Here is a 13082-nt window from a genome sequence, read left to right as displayed (position 1 = left end):
AGGTGACCTGCTCAAAGTCAGTTGGAATAAGTTTGTTCTAGTTTTTGTTCACCGCACCACACTGCCTTTTGTGTCCCCTGTATTTGAACAGCCCTGGTGCTGGGATGAAGTTCTGCCTTCTCTTCCTGCCTCAACCTTAGTACCACTGAAGTGTGCCCGGGTTACAGACCTGGTTTCTCAACGGCTTTTCTGTTGAAGTGGTTTGGGTGCGATGATTTCCTGGACCGCAGCTCTGAACCCAGACTGTGGAGTCTTTCAAAATATCACAAAACACAGCACTGCCAAAGGCACCGTTAAGCGCAGCTCAGGAATTAAGGAAATTCCAAAGGCTACTTTATATACCAGGCAGGAGCAAGGCCAGGAGCCCCCAGGAGGGAGTGAGATGGGGGAGGAGGGGACGAAGAATTAGCACCAAGTGAGGCTGGGGGCAGGGGAGAAAGTGGGAGCCAGGGACAGATCCGGGCGCTGGGATCAGGCAAGTGGGCAAGTGCTCCCAGTGCATGCCCAGGGCGGGGAGGAGGGTGCGTCGTCCTTTCCCCTGGTCCTGGATGCCTTCAGCCCTTCCCTGGGTCGCTGGAACCCAGCTTTAGCAGTGGGCAGCGCCGGCCACGTGGCGCCCCGCTGCCGGGTTCTCGGGGGGCCGCTGCGTTGCGAGCATCCCTGGCCTTGGAGACGGGGCCCGGGCCCCGCGAGTTGGGCGCTGGAGAGCGGGCTCCGTAGCGCTCGCCTGGCCCGCGGCCCATTGGCCCGGCGCCCACCCGCCGGGTCCCGCCCCGGCAGCAAGGCAGGAATAACTCTCGGAGGCAGCGCCTGCCCGCCTGCGCCCCTCTTCCGTGCTCAGTCCTCTTGCAGCGGCTCGCCGTGTGCCCGTCGCCCCTTGCCCTCCTGCCCACCTGCCGCCGCCATGGCCGCCTCCTCCGCGCGGCCCGCAGTCCTGGCCCTGACGGGGCTGGCGCTGCTCCTGCTGCTGTGCTTGGGCCCAGGTGAGTTGGGCGATGCCGGGCTGAGAGCGGTGCTCACCGGAGGGTGGGGCTGGACCAGCGCTGCACTGCGAGGATGCCTGGGGAGAGAGATTGGTGATGGGGTTGGGGAATAGGCCCCATCCTTAGCCTAAGCAGGGCCAAGTGGGTGACAGGACACAGGTCTAGGGTTTGCACTTGCACGAGTGTGAAGTGGTCCGCGTGGGCGGGTGGAAAGAGGACCAAGGTCAAGAGGAGGATCTTTGCTGGGTAACCTTGGGAAGGGAGGGCCAGGGGTCTGAAGGGTGGGTAAGAACTGTTTCCGGGGCTTAACTTAAGGGGCAATGGAAAGCGAGGCTTTAAGCGAGTGGTGCTCCCCGGACCAAAGGGAGGCAAGTGGCATCACCAGACTTCCTTCCAGGCAGTGGCTGGGCAACAGAGTGGACTTCGTGCTTCCCGGCTGGGTTGAGTTGCAGTCTGCAAAGCGGGGTGCAGGCCTCACACCCCAGATAGGGGAAACGCTCTTAAAGGAGTAATGCTTTATCTTCCCTACTTCATGGAGCGCTCAGCGAATCTTTTCAAAACTCTGAAAATTCCCTGTTGGTTCTCTGTAAAAGTGCATTCACGTGCACACCCAGAATGAAGCAGTGTGGTGGGTGCCAGACATCTGAACCCTGGGGTCCACAGATCCCACCTGAGAAACGCCATCTGAAACTGTACCTTTGTCCTGAGTTGCCACCTTGGGCTGGTAGGAGCCTTTATGGTTCACAAGTGGCCTCATGGACACATGAGTGCTCTGAAGCCTACAACTCTGGGAGGCAGGTACTGTGATCCCCTAAGGAAACGCGACTGGAAGGTGTGAAGTGACTTGCCCAGGAGCCTGAAAGGGGTCCTTGTCCCACTGCACGGTAGCTGGGCACTGTCTGAAAAAAGGACAACTCACTTGGTTACTCAGTTTCTGCATATTGCTTATTCAAAACAGGTAAGAAAGCCGAACTCCAGGTTGAGGGGAGGCAGAGTTAGGCAGTGGGAGCCCTGGGTGGAACCCGGGGTTGCCAGTTCAGATGGGGAGGATTGCTGGTCTCAATTACAACTGCAGGTGAAGCTAATCAATAATGTCCCACTGCATGATTTACCTGCCTCCCCCTCTGTATTCCCCCCATTTTAAGAAGCACATCTGAATAAGTCCAGTGAACCGTTCATTTTCAGGGTTTGAACTTTATTTAGTTCATACCGAGAACTTAGTGATAGGAGTCAGTTAAAACATTATCATCATCAGGCTGAAATGTGAAAGTTCTTAAGACATCAGATGAAAATCTTTTTTGTAGAGTCCCCAAGATGACTTTTTATGATACCCAAAAACATTTAATGGAGAAAATAACCATGGCCCCTTTTTGATCAACTTATTAATATTTAGCACCTTTAAGAGGGGCATTGTGCAATTGTGAATGTGCCAGATCAAATGCCAGGTAACTGGATGTAATAAATTTGGGAGTGCTTATCATCGCAGCTTAGAATTAATAACTGATGATGTTGGGTAAAAATCCATACTACAGAAAAAAAATCACAGCTATTCTATTATTCTTTATCACTTTCTTCAAACAAATTTAGTGTGGAGTCCAGTTGTATATATTAATATGCAATTCAGTGTGTAGCAATTGGCACAGTGGCATTATTCATAATTCATAATTTGGGACTTATTTGCGCTTTTCAGTTGTCTAGGTGAGGTTTGGTGAGGCTCTCATTTCTGGAGTGGTAGTGACACACATTTGCTGCAAGAAATTGCAGCCTCATCACAAATGCTTAAATGTCTATTTCAACATCAGACCACATTTTGTTCATTAATTGTTAGGCACTTTTACAGAAGGCAAACAGATGGAGGGACCATACTTAATTCTGTATGTGCTACCATGTGAGCTGTTAGAGATCGACAAATGTTAAGATATTAATGAATGCTAATATTAGTGCCAAGGAATGAATCCGTCTGCCTTGGCAAATATTTTCAGAGATTTCTTCATTGACTCTTAAGGGTGGAAGGAGAGCACAGCCTTTAAGATAGCCCTCCCCCCATCGAACTAGTCACTGCTGCTGCAGGAGCCTGGGCCAATGTTCATCTTTATTTATGCTCAGACACCTTGGGGTTCCCTGCTTCGGGAACCTCTTGGGGCCCCTCTTGGGGCCACCATTTTTCGGTGCTTGCCCGGGTGTTGGAAACCTTACTTCATGCCCTAACCTATGACCCAGTGGCCCCTTAGAATCATAGCTCTCCTCCCACGAGTTTCATTTCTCCAGGTTAAGCACTTAAATTCCTTTCATTTTTCTCTCATAGAAAAAATGTCTAGATCCCCTCCTTACACTGCAACTCCAGTTTTTCTGTGACCTTCTTCATGTGAAATGTGAACCGAACAGAATAGTAGAAGAGAGGTCTGCTCAGAGCAGTGACGGAACAGAGCAGGATAATTACTTCTTTTTTGCAACAGTCGTGATTAATGCAGCCTAAGGTTGCAGTTGCTTTTTAAACAAACACATCGCTGTAGACTGACCTGAGCACAGACGATGAAAACACAGCTGTCCCCCAGGGTGCCACACACTGCACGAATAGCCCTGCCTGCCGTCCGCGTACTCCCAACCCTCCTGCGGAGGACGTGAGGGCAACGACCACCTCTGTCCCTCGCCCTTTAGTGTGGTTCCCTTGAGATTTCCCCAAGCCATTTCCATGCCATCAAACCTCTCAAAATAAGGTAGCCATTTAATTTATCATGCAAACTGCAACACTTGAGAGCAAAACGAGGTGCTCTCATTAATTTACCAGGACAATAGGTATATGCTGGGACTGTCCCTGGACAGCCAGAAAGTGTGGCCACCCTACCCAGGAATCCTGAGGGAGGCACTTATTGGGAAATAGGCTTAGTAAATTCTAGCAGGTTCCCTATTCCATCCCAGCAACCGGGCCAGCAGTTTCCCTGGATGGCACAACCACCCTGCCTGCAGTCAGGGACCGTCTAACCCAAATGCCTGCGGGGGCAGGTAGGCGAGGTGGCTGCTCATGAACCCTGGGTGTGCTGAGTGACCCAGGCCCAGAGGAGTTCAAATTCAAATTGTGTAAACACTGGGCACGCTAATAAAATGCCTCCACAGATCCAGTCCAGCTATGGGCAACCAGTTTGTGACTCTTGGCTATGATTGTTTTTCTCCCCAACTACATAGTAAAGTCTTTAAGGAGGGGCTCTTTTTTAAATTTTTGTTCCAGTTTTACTGACATTTTATTGACAAATTAAGCGAGAATTCTTAATCTTATTTGAGTGACAGACAGTTTTGAGAGTTTGGCAAAAGCTATGGCTCCTATTCCCAGAAAACTGTGCCTGTGCAGAGACAAATGTAATTTCCAAAACCTTTCCAGACCCCCTGGAGCCTGTCCGTGGACTGAGCGGTTAAGAACCTGGGAAGAAAGTGGCCGCCACCACATCAATGCATTTCTGCATCCTGGGGCCAGACTCTAGTTCCTTACACCTGAAGATGAACTTACAATGCTGGGGTGTTTTCCCCAGGGGCTTTGGGTTCACCCTTCCTGAGACAGGCCTTATTCCTGTGTGCAGAGGCTTCTGGATGTCCTCAGAGCAGTTCACTGGGTGGAGGGGGTGTTCTATCAGGCCAGACATGTTATTGTCTATTAAAGTTATTGAGCTGATTAGAAATACTTTTTTTTTTTTTTTTTTTTTGAGACAGAGTCTCACTCTGTTGCCCAGGCTAGAGTGAGTGCCGTGGCGTCAGCCTAGCTCACAGCAACCTCAAACTCCTGGGCTTAAGCGATCCTCCTGTCTCAGCCTCCCGAGTAGCTGGGACTACAGGCATGCACCACCATGCCCGGCTAATTTTTTCTATATATATTTTAGCTGTCCATATAATTTCTTTCTATTTTTAGTAGAGATGGGGTCTCGCTCTTGCTCAGGCTGGTCTCGAACTCCTGAGCTCAAACGATCCGCCCACCTCGGCCTCCCAGAGTGCTAGGATTACTAGAAATACTTTTAAAACTGAATAGCAATAACAGCAAATGGTACAGATAATGCTTGATTATAGGATGATCAGGCAAGCTAGGAAACCAGGCTGACTTTTTAGAGCACTAAGGCAGATTCCTTGGTTGGTGCAGCCTGACTCTCCTTCCTGCCTGCCTCTGTCTTCACATGGCTGCTGTCCCTAGCTCCTCTCCTCTTCCTGTAAGGACACCAGTCCCTGGATTTAGAGCCTACTATAAATCCAGCGTGATGTCCTAATGAGATCCTTAACAAAGTATATCTGCAAAGAGCCCATTTCCAAATAAACTCACATTCAGAGGTTCCTGGTGGATATGAATTTGGGGGACACCATTCAACCCATTATACCACGAAGTAAAGGTTTGCAGGGATGTGGCGCATGTGACAGAGGTTAAAAGAACAATGTCACTTTTCCTAGGCACTAGTTCAAATCGTAATGCTCTTGGTCAACCATGGTCATTGTCACCAGTATTAGCCTTGGGCAGGCTGAATTGTTTTTCCTGCACAACAGGGAACACAGCAAGCAGCAAATACTGCGAAACTACCACGTTGCCAAATCAAGGCGGGGCGTGCACTTCTTTTTTCCAACTCTGATTTTTGCATTTGATAAAGCCTATAGTGCAACTCTGAAACTGGTTTCAATTTTCATTTTTTTAGGTGGCATAAGTGGAAATAAACTCAAGCTAATGCTTCAAAAACGAGAAGGTAAATATACCCCAAGTGGATAAGGGATGCATTCTTAACTGGATGGAAATGAAATGGTAATATTCAGTGTGCTCACTGGAGTCTTGTATTTGGAAAATCAAAAGTGTTTACTCCTTAAAAGGTTAGCAGATCTGAAGGGCTTATTCTGCGGGTAGGGGCTGTGGTATTTTATTCGATAAATATTATTGCCAGTAAATGTTTGAAGGCTGTTTTTCTGAAAGCTGTCAGTGTGGATTCAAAAGAAACAGTGCTACAGTGTTAATTGAATGCTCTTTATTTTAGAACCATGAAGCACGTATCTAAATTTAGAGCATATCTTTCAGAGCACATAAAACCTCAGTTGGTGGGGTGGGCATGGGATGGCATTGTTGTGGTATCCTATATATCCAGTTAGCTACTGGGGAAGGGCGTGGAAACAGGAAAACCTTTTTGTTACTAACTTCTGTTGTGAATAATGCTCCTAAGATGAATGTGGTAGATAGCAGCAAAATGTAGAAATTGAACGTCTGGGAGTCACAAAATACAGGTTGTGGGCCCACTGTAGTCAGTTGGGTCAGCTGGCTCACTTGTGTGGTCTTGTGAATGTCATTTTCCATCTCCCAACTTCCATCTGCATCTGTAAAACTAAGTATGCCTTAGAAATGAAAACGTGTGACCACATTTCTGATGTTACCATTTAATCAATTACTCTTTCCTCTCCCAGTTTATGGGAGATTCTAGCAAGCTGAAGTCCGTACCCCAAAAAGAGACCCTTAGCACTTCTTCCGATACTTCCCTGGTGCCCCCAAGGGACCCCCCACAGATGACTGGAGCACAGGCGGCTCCACTTGGGGACAGGAGTCCCTGGTGGTGGGGGGGCTCCCAGGAGCTTTCCCAGCACTTCCAGACACCCACCAGGCCCTGATTTATCCGCTGTCCCCAAGGTGGCTCAGAGGGTCCCCCTCCCTGTGCTGGGTGGCTGCAGGAGCGTCACCTAGGTGTGTATCCCTCAGCCTTTACTCAGTTCAAATCAAGAAACACATATTGAGCACCTACTCTGTACACAACAGTGTAACAAGCCCTAAAGGATTTGTAAAGAAACAAACCCTGCTGATATTTATCCACGTGATCCGCAGACACATCGGACGAATTACATCCATTATCCTGTGCATTCTTCCTAACAACACCAAGATGGGGACTGTTGGCCCAGTTTTATAGATGAAGGGACAGAGGCTCAAAACTAGACAGCAAGCCCGGTGGCACAATGGCTTCCCCTGAGCACACCCTGCAGAAGCAGTTCCCTTTAAACAACTGAGACTATGATGGAAGGACGTTAGAGGAAGCAGAGGCGAAGGGTCAGTACCCTTTGAGACCCAATTGGATACTCAGTGAGCCTGTGAGGCCCAGGGCCTGCGGCTTGCAGGGCGCTGGTGCTCCGGCTTCCCGGTGCGAGAACGCGGCTGTGCTGCTAGGCGCCGCCTGGTCCCTGCTTGCTCCGGAGTCAGCACCAGTTCCCCATCCGCACGTAGTCTCCTGAGCAGGCACGGCCCTCTCTTGCGTGCGTAGACCATGAGCGTGCACTGTGACCCTGTGTGGCACTGGGTACCCAGCCTGTCTCCTGAGCACAGGAGCCCGAGGGGCGCGCCGCTGGCCGCTGGTGAGGCCTGGCGCTGGGCGTGGAGAGTGGGCTGCAGGGCACGAGCTGCGTTTCCTTTCTGCCTCGAGAACCTAGGAGGTGAAGGTTAGCCTGTGTCCCTTTCTATGGCTGTTCCCAAATAGGAGAAGTCAGTAACAAGAAGCGTGAGACTGCGTCTCATCGCACACACGTAGGAAAGGAAGTTGAAGGTCAAAGCCATTCTGTACCTGGTGGGGGTGGGGGCGGGGTGTTAACAGTGATTCACCCCGATAAGAAATCATTCTGTGTGGGTCCGGGCTGGGGAATTGATGATTTATTGCAGCACCTGCTCCGGCCAAGACTGAAGTGGCTGTGGATGAGAACAAAGCCAAAGAATTCCTCGGCAGCCTGAAGCGCCAGAAGCGGCAGCTGTGGGACCGGAGCCGGCCCGAGGTGCAGCAGTGGTACCAGCAGTTCCTCTACATGGGCTTCGACGAGGCGGTGGGTGCCCCTTCCCGCTGGAGGCCGGGCTCCCCGGGCGGGGTGGTGCGGACAGAGGCCTGGCTCGGGAAACAGGTCACAGAAAAAGAGGATTTTCCATTCATTCCAAGAGTATGAGCCCCATTATATGGCCAGCACTATGAGGTGGTGGATTACATTACCAGGAGTGTGCACAGCAGCTGGAAGTTTCCACCAGGACTGGGAGGCAGGATCCAAAGAAGTCAGGTGTCAAAATGTCTGGGACTTAGGTTCGTCGAGAATCTGATTTTCCTCGAACCGTTTTAACTTGGCTGAACAGTTTTGTGTGGGCATCTTTAAAATAACTCACAATCCCCCCAAAACCTTTTCAGCTTTACCTCAAAAAATGTCAGAAACACATCGATGCAAGGGCCTATGTGATAATGGGAAGAGACGAAAAGCGACTTTTAAAGAGAGACAGGTCTTTGCAGATGTTTTGGGGACATTTCATCAATGCACTTGTGGGAAAGATGGTTTACAGGTCATGTGCCTAGATAGCATTCATGGACAAATTCAGCAAAGGAAGGAAAAAGAGTTTATAATCACAGACTCCCAGCTGGGGTGCAGGTACAAGGAAGATAGCAGCAGGGTTGAAATCACAGGTCCTGCTGCCCAGGTGTCTGTCTGCAGAGTGACGGATGAGCTGAGCTCTCTGTGCGAGACGTAGCGGGGAGAACCCACAGCCTGCCCACCCAGCCAGGAGCAGATGGATTGTTCATGGGCAGCGTCTCCAACTGGGGCAGCTGGAGGTGTTCTTCTAAATGAGCATGTGATTCATATAGAGGGTGGGTACAAAGTGCTGCAATAGGTGAAAAAAACTAAACCCTTTAGACAGATCATTTTTAATGGCTGCATAAAATGAGAGTATGTGGCTGTATCATAATTTCCTTCCCATTCCCAACCATTGGACATATCGGTTGTTCCCTGTGTGTCTTTTTGCTACACAGATATAATTTTTTGTTTGTTTGCTGCACAAATAGCTAAACATTTATAGCCAAACTCTGTGCCAGGCACGATTCTAAGTACCCTGAATATTCCCAACATCCCCAAACGCAGGTACTATTATTTGCATCTTTGTGTGTAGCTTGTCTTTTACTTAGGAACACATTCTTCCCCGTGAAGTTCCTGGGGCAAGGGTACAATCACATTTAAGCATTTCTAAGTATTGTCAAATTGCATTCTCCCATAAGTCACATATGAGAGCACCAATTTTCTAGAATCTTCAGCAGCATCTGGTGTTCTCACTGAAAATTAAAAGTATATGTACATATTTGATAGATGAAAATGCTATATCATCTTTTAGTAATTTGCATTTCTTGGATGAGCATCATTAAAACAGGTATTAGGAGTTAACATGGGGAAATGGCTAAAATAATGTCTGGTGACCAAACCAGAACGCTGACCATCGACACATGTGAGGCCCAATGTAAATTCATCTTGCACCTTCACCACCACCAAAGAAAAATTAGTCTGTCCTTTCAAAAATGGATTAATAGCTAAGACCAGTTGCCCAAGCTGAAAACTGAACTTCATTTTACATGTCTTACTCAGCTTCAGTCCTTCTCTTTCCCTTTTATTTTTATTAACTGCAACTGTCTCTCCATATCTGTCTCTCAGGCACTGCAGGCTTCCTGAAGGCAGAGACTCTATTGTGCTGGGCAGTGCTCCAGTGCCAAGCACAGGGCCTGACACACAGTACCCACTTCACAGTGTTTGTGGAATGAATAAATGCACCTGTGCACACTCTAACCAACGATACAGCTATGAGACAGTCACCATCGGAAGTGCCCCAAATACTCTGCCCTGGAGCTATGATAGGCCAGTGCAGTGGTTGGTTTAATTCAGCTGACATTTATCAAGCATCTACTATGTGCAATATAGAGGGCCAGGCACAGGAATGGGACATAAGATAGACAGCGTCTGCCACAGTGAGATGTGGTCTGAAGGTCAGGTCCATTGTCACTGCATTTGGCAGATGTTTGCTTTATTTACCAAGAAAGAGAAAAATGTTTAAGTCTGGGGTATATTTAGAATGAGTATGGCAAAAGTTTTCAAAGGTATGGTTATGTACTCCTTTGGGGAAAAATAGCTTTTATCAGCGGTATTCTTTAGCTGGTGGTGTTGACCTCTGAGCACAAGAATACTGTAACAAGGAGTTATTCTTAGTAAGGATTGTTAATCATTGAAGAAAAACCACCATAGAGAAAAGCCATAGGTCAGATGTGGTCTTAGCAGAGTGTGTCCTTGAATCATTCTCTATCATTCTCTCTCTTTTCCTCCAGAAATTTGAAGATGACATCACCTATTGGCTTAACAGAGATCGAAATGGACATGAGTACTACGGTGATTACTACCAACGTCACTACGATGAAGACTCTGCGATTGGCCCCCGGAGCCCCTACTCCTTTAGGCACGGAGCCAGTGTCAACTATGATGACTACTAACCATGATGTGCCACACGGTGCACAAGAAACCAACAGTGATTCTCTTCCTGTATCTCTTAATGGCTTACACTACTTGGTTTCTATTTTGCTTTATTTCGGGTCTTTTCGACCTACTTTGTGTGACCAGAGAGTTAAAACAAGGTATATAAATGCCTTTTGATATTTCATACAGGTATCTAACAATGCATCTCAGTAAGAAATAGAAATAAAGCATTTTGTTAAAAAGAAACATCTCAGAGTTCATTTGGGTGCAAATTAAGCTGGTGACATTTCTCATCCCCTTGGTGTTCTGAAGCTGCATCTGAGAGGCCCCGCTCCACTGTCGTCCCAAGAGTCCTCACCACCACCCGGAAAGACCAGGGGACTGAGCAGGAGGTCTTCAGTTTGTTAAAATGTCATCTACACTAAATGCATGACATGAAATCAGCAAGAAAGTCTAGTTGAAAATGAGGTATGGTTACAGAACGTGGTTTGGAGGATTCGACAGGGGTTCGAGGGCTGTCTGGGTCCCAGGCCCTGAGCTAGAGCTGGAGCTGTGTAATACTATCATCCGGGGAATGAGGGGCAATAGATAAGATCCTGAAGTTTGTTGATTTCACAGCTACACTCTTCTAAAAAATAAGACCTTGTTCAATGAATTCAAGAAATATTTAAGAATATACTTTGCATTGTATTTAAACAACCTGAGTGAAGGAGAGAAAGAGCAGAGTGGTGTTGGGTGGGTAGAGGGAGGGGGCAGGAGGGAGAAGGAAGTGGGAGGGGCGTGCAGGGTCTGCGCCATTGCCAATAGGGGGCGTTGGTCACAGCCTACGCACCTGCAGAGCTGCAGGGGGCGGGGGTGGGGGAGGTTTACAGCACGGGAGGGGGTGACTCAGAATGGCTCTTATAAGTTCCTGGGTCACAGACCCCTCTGACAGTCCGATGAAAGTTTTTTTGCTCTTTTCCTCAGCAAAATTATGTGCAATTTTGCATATAGCTTCTGAAACACACCCCCATTGGCAAATCCCAGGTAATAAACAACCCCCGGCCTGGTAGGAAACACTGGATTCTGGACAGCACTGATTATGGACAGCCATAAATAAAGGCCATTTTGATTCCTCTTGGGAATCCTTACAATTTTAAAAAAATTGTGATGAAAGATACATAAAATTTACCATTTTAACCATTTTCAGGTGTACAATTCAGTGGCATTAAATACGTTCACATTGTTGTACATCCATCACCACCATCCATGTCCAGAACTTTTTCATCTTCCCAAATGGAAACTCTGTCCCCATTAAACACTAACTCCCCATCCCCCACATCCAGCCCCCAGCAACCCCCATTCTACTTTCTGTCTCTATGAATCTGACTACTCTGGGCACCTCACTTAAGTAGAGTCATACAGTATTTGTCCTTTTGTGTCTGGTTATTTCACTTAGCATACTGACCTCAAGGTTCATCCCTGTTGTATGATAGCATGTGTCAGAATTTCCTTCCTTTTAAAAGCAGAATAATATTCCATTGTGTGTTTATGCCACATTTTGCTTATCTGTTGATAACACTTGGGCTGCTTCTGCTTTTTGGCTACTGTGAATAATATGGGTGTGTGAATATCTGTGTGTGTCCCTGCTTTCAATGCTCTTTGGAATTGTTAGATCACATGTGAATTCTGTGTGTAAGTTTTTGAGGGCCCCCGTGCTGTGTTCTATGGCAGCTGCACCATTTCACATTCCCACCCTTACAACTTTTGTTTCTTTTCTTGACTGCTGTGGGCTGACTCTGACCCTAATGCAATATTAAAGAACATTCCTAATTTTAAAGGGAGTGCATTCTATGTTTCTCCTTTATGTTTGCTGGGTGCTTTCTGTTGATGTCCTTTTTTCAGTTAAGAAAATTTCCTTCTAAAAATCTGTTAAGAAATGTTTTTAATATCATTTGGATGTTGAATTCTATTTTTTCCTTTATTTATTGAGATAATATAGCTTTCCCTTTTAAATCTGTTAGTTAATATGACTTCTCTTAATCAAAATTCTAATATGAATCAATTAAATTGCTGGAATAAACCTAACTTGATCATGATGCATCATCTTTTTTAGTTCATTGCTGGCTCTGGTTTGATACTATTTATTCAGAATGTCTGTGTCCACGTTCATGAGTAAGATTGGTCTGTAGTTTTCTTCCTGCTTCTGTTCTTGTCAGTTAGGGTGTTAAGGTTATGCTGGCTTCAAACCATGAGTTGAAAGTGTTATCTTTTCTATTCTCTGTGTAAGAATGAATTATATAAATCCATTTGGGTGTAGCGTTTTCTTTATGGGAAAGATTTTGACTACTGATTGCATTTCTCTTACACTTAAGGGATTATTCTGATTTTGTGTTTCTTTCCAGTCTGTTTTGTTAAGTTCTCTCTAGGAAGTCATTCATTATATCAAAGTTCTGAAGTCTTTTGAGAGCTGTTCTTAATACTCTCTTATCTTTCTCTATAGCATCTATGGTTTGTTCTTTTTTTCCATTCCATTTGTGCCTTTTAAAAAAATGAATTGTGTCTTTTCAAATATGCCATTTTTGCTTTGTTGATCTCTTCCTTTGTATGTTTTTCCATCGGGTGAACTTCTGTCCTTTTAATTTCCTTCCTTCTACTTCTGTGGGTCTTTGATTTAATTCGATCTTAGCTCCACTTTGAGCCTTCTCAGTTTTCTTAAAGGCAAGCACTTCCTTCCAAGTACTGTATCCCATGCATTTGATGTGAAAAAATTAGATGGTGAAATCTTTTAATTTCAATTTGATTATGTGTTATTAAATTTCCAAGTGAGTGGACTTGTGTAATTATCCTACTGGCTTTGTTTTCTAA

General features: G+C 46.6%; 1 protein-coding gene across 1 annotated transcript; it reads left to right on the top strand.

Annotated features, from left to right (window-relative positions):
• Positions 1-823: 823 nt before the first annotated feature.
• On the top strand, positions 824-10481 carry ECRG4 (ECRG4 augurin precursor). Its single transcript, XM_069495039.1, has 4 exons — positions 824-983; positions 5648-5695; positions 7633-7790; positions 10091-10481. Exons 1-4 carry the CDS (start codon positions 905-907, stop codon positions 10250-10252), a joined length of 447 nt encoding a protein of 148 aa, XP_069351140.1. The 5' UTR covers positions 824-904; the 3' UTR covers positions 10253-10481.
• Positions 10482-13082: the final 2601 nt, after the last annotated feature.

The sequence above is a fragment of the Eulemur rufifrons genome, chromosome 19 (assembly GCF_041146395.1).
Source record: "Eulemur rufifrons isolate Redbay chromosome 19, OSU_ERuf_1, whole genome shotgun sequence".
Lineage (NCBI taxonomy): Eukaryota > Metazoa > Chordata > Mammalia > Primates > Lemuridae > Eulemur > Eulemur rufifrons.
This window is presented reverse-complemented; position numbering and strand designations above follow the sequence as displayed.

Bases quoted from the DNA above. Each gene is read 5' to 3' on its own strand.
- ECRG4 (XM_069495039.1), top strand. From the start codon at position 905: ATGGCCGCCTCCTCCGCGCGGCCCGCAGTCCTGGCCCTGACGGGGCTG. The intron at 984-5,647 runs GTGAGTTGGGCG...TCATTTTTTTAG, and splicing joins GCTGCTGTGCTTGGGCCCAG to GTGGCATAAGTGGAAATAAA. The intron at 7,791-10,090 runs GTGGGTGCCCCT...CTTTTCCTCCAG, and splicing joins ACATGGGCTTCGACGAGGCG to AAATTTGAAGATGACATCAC.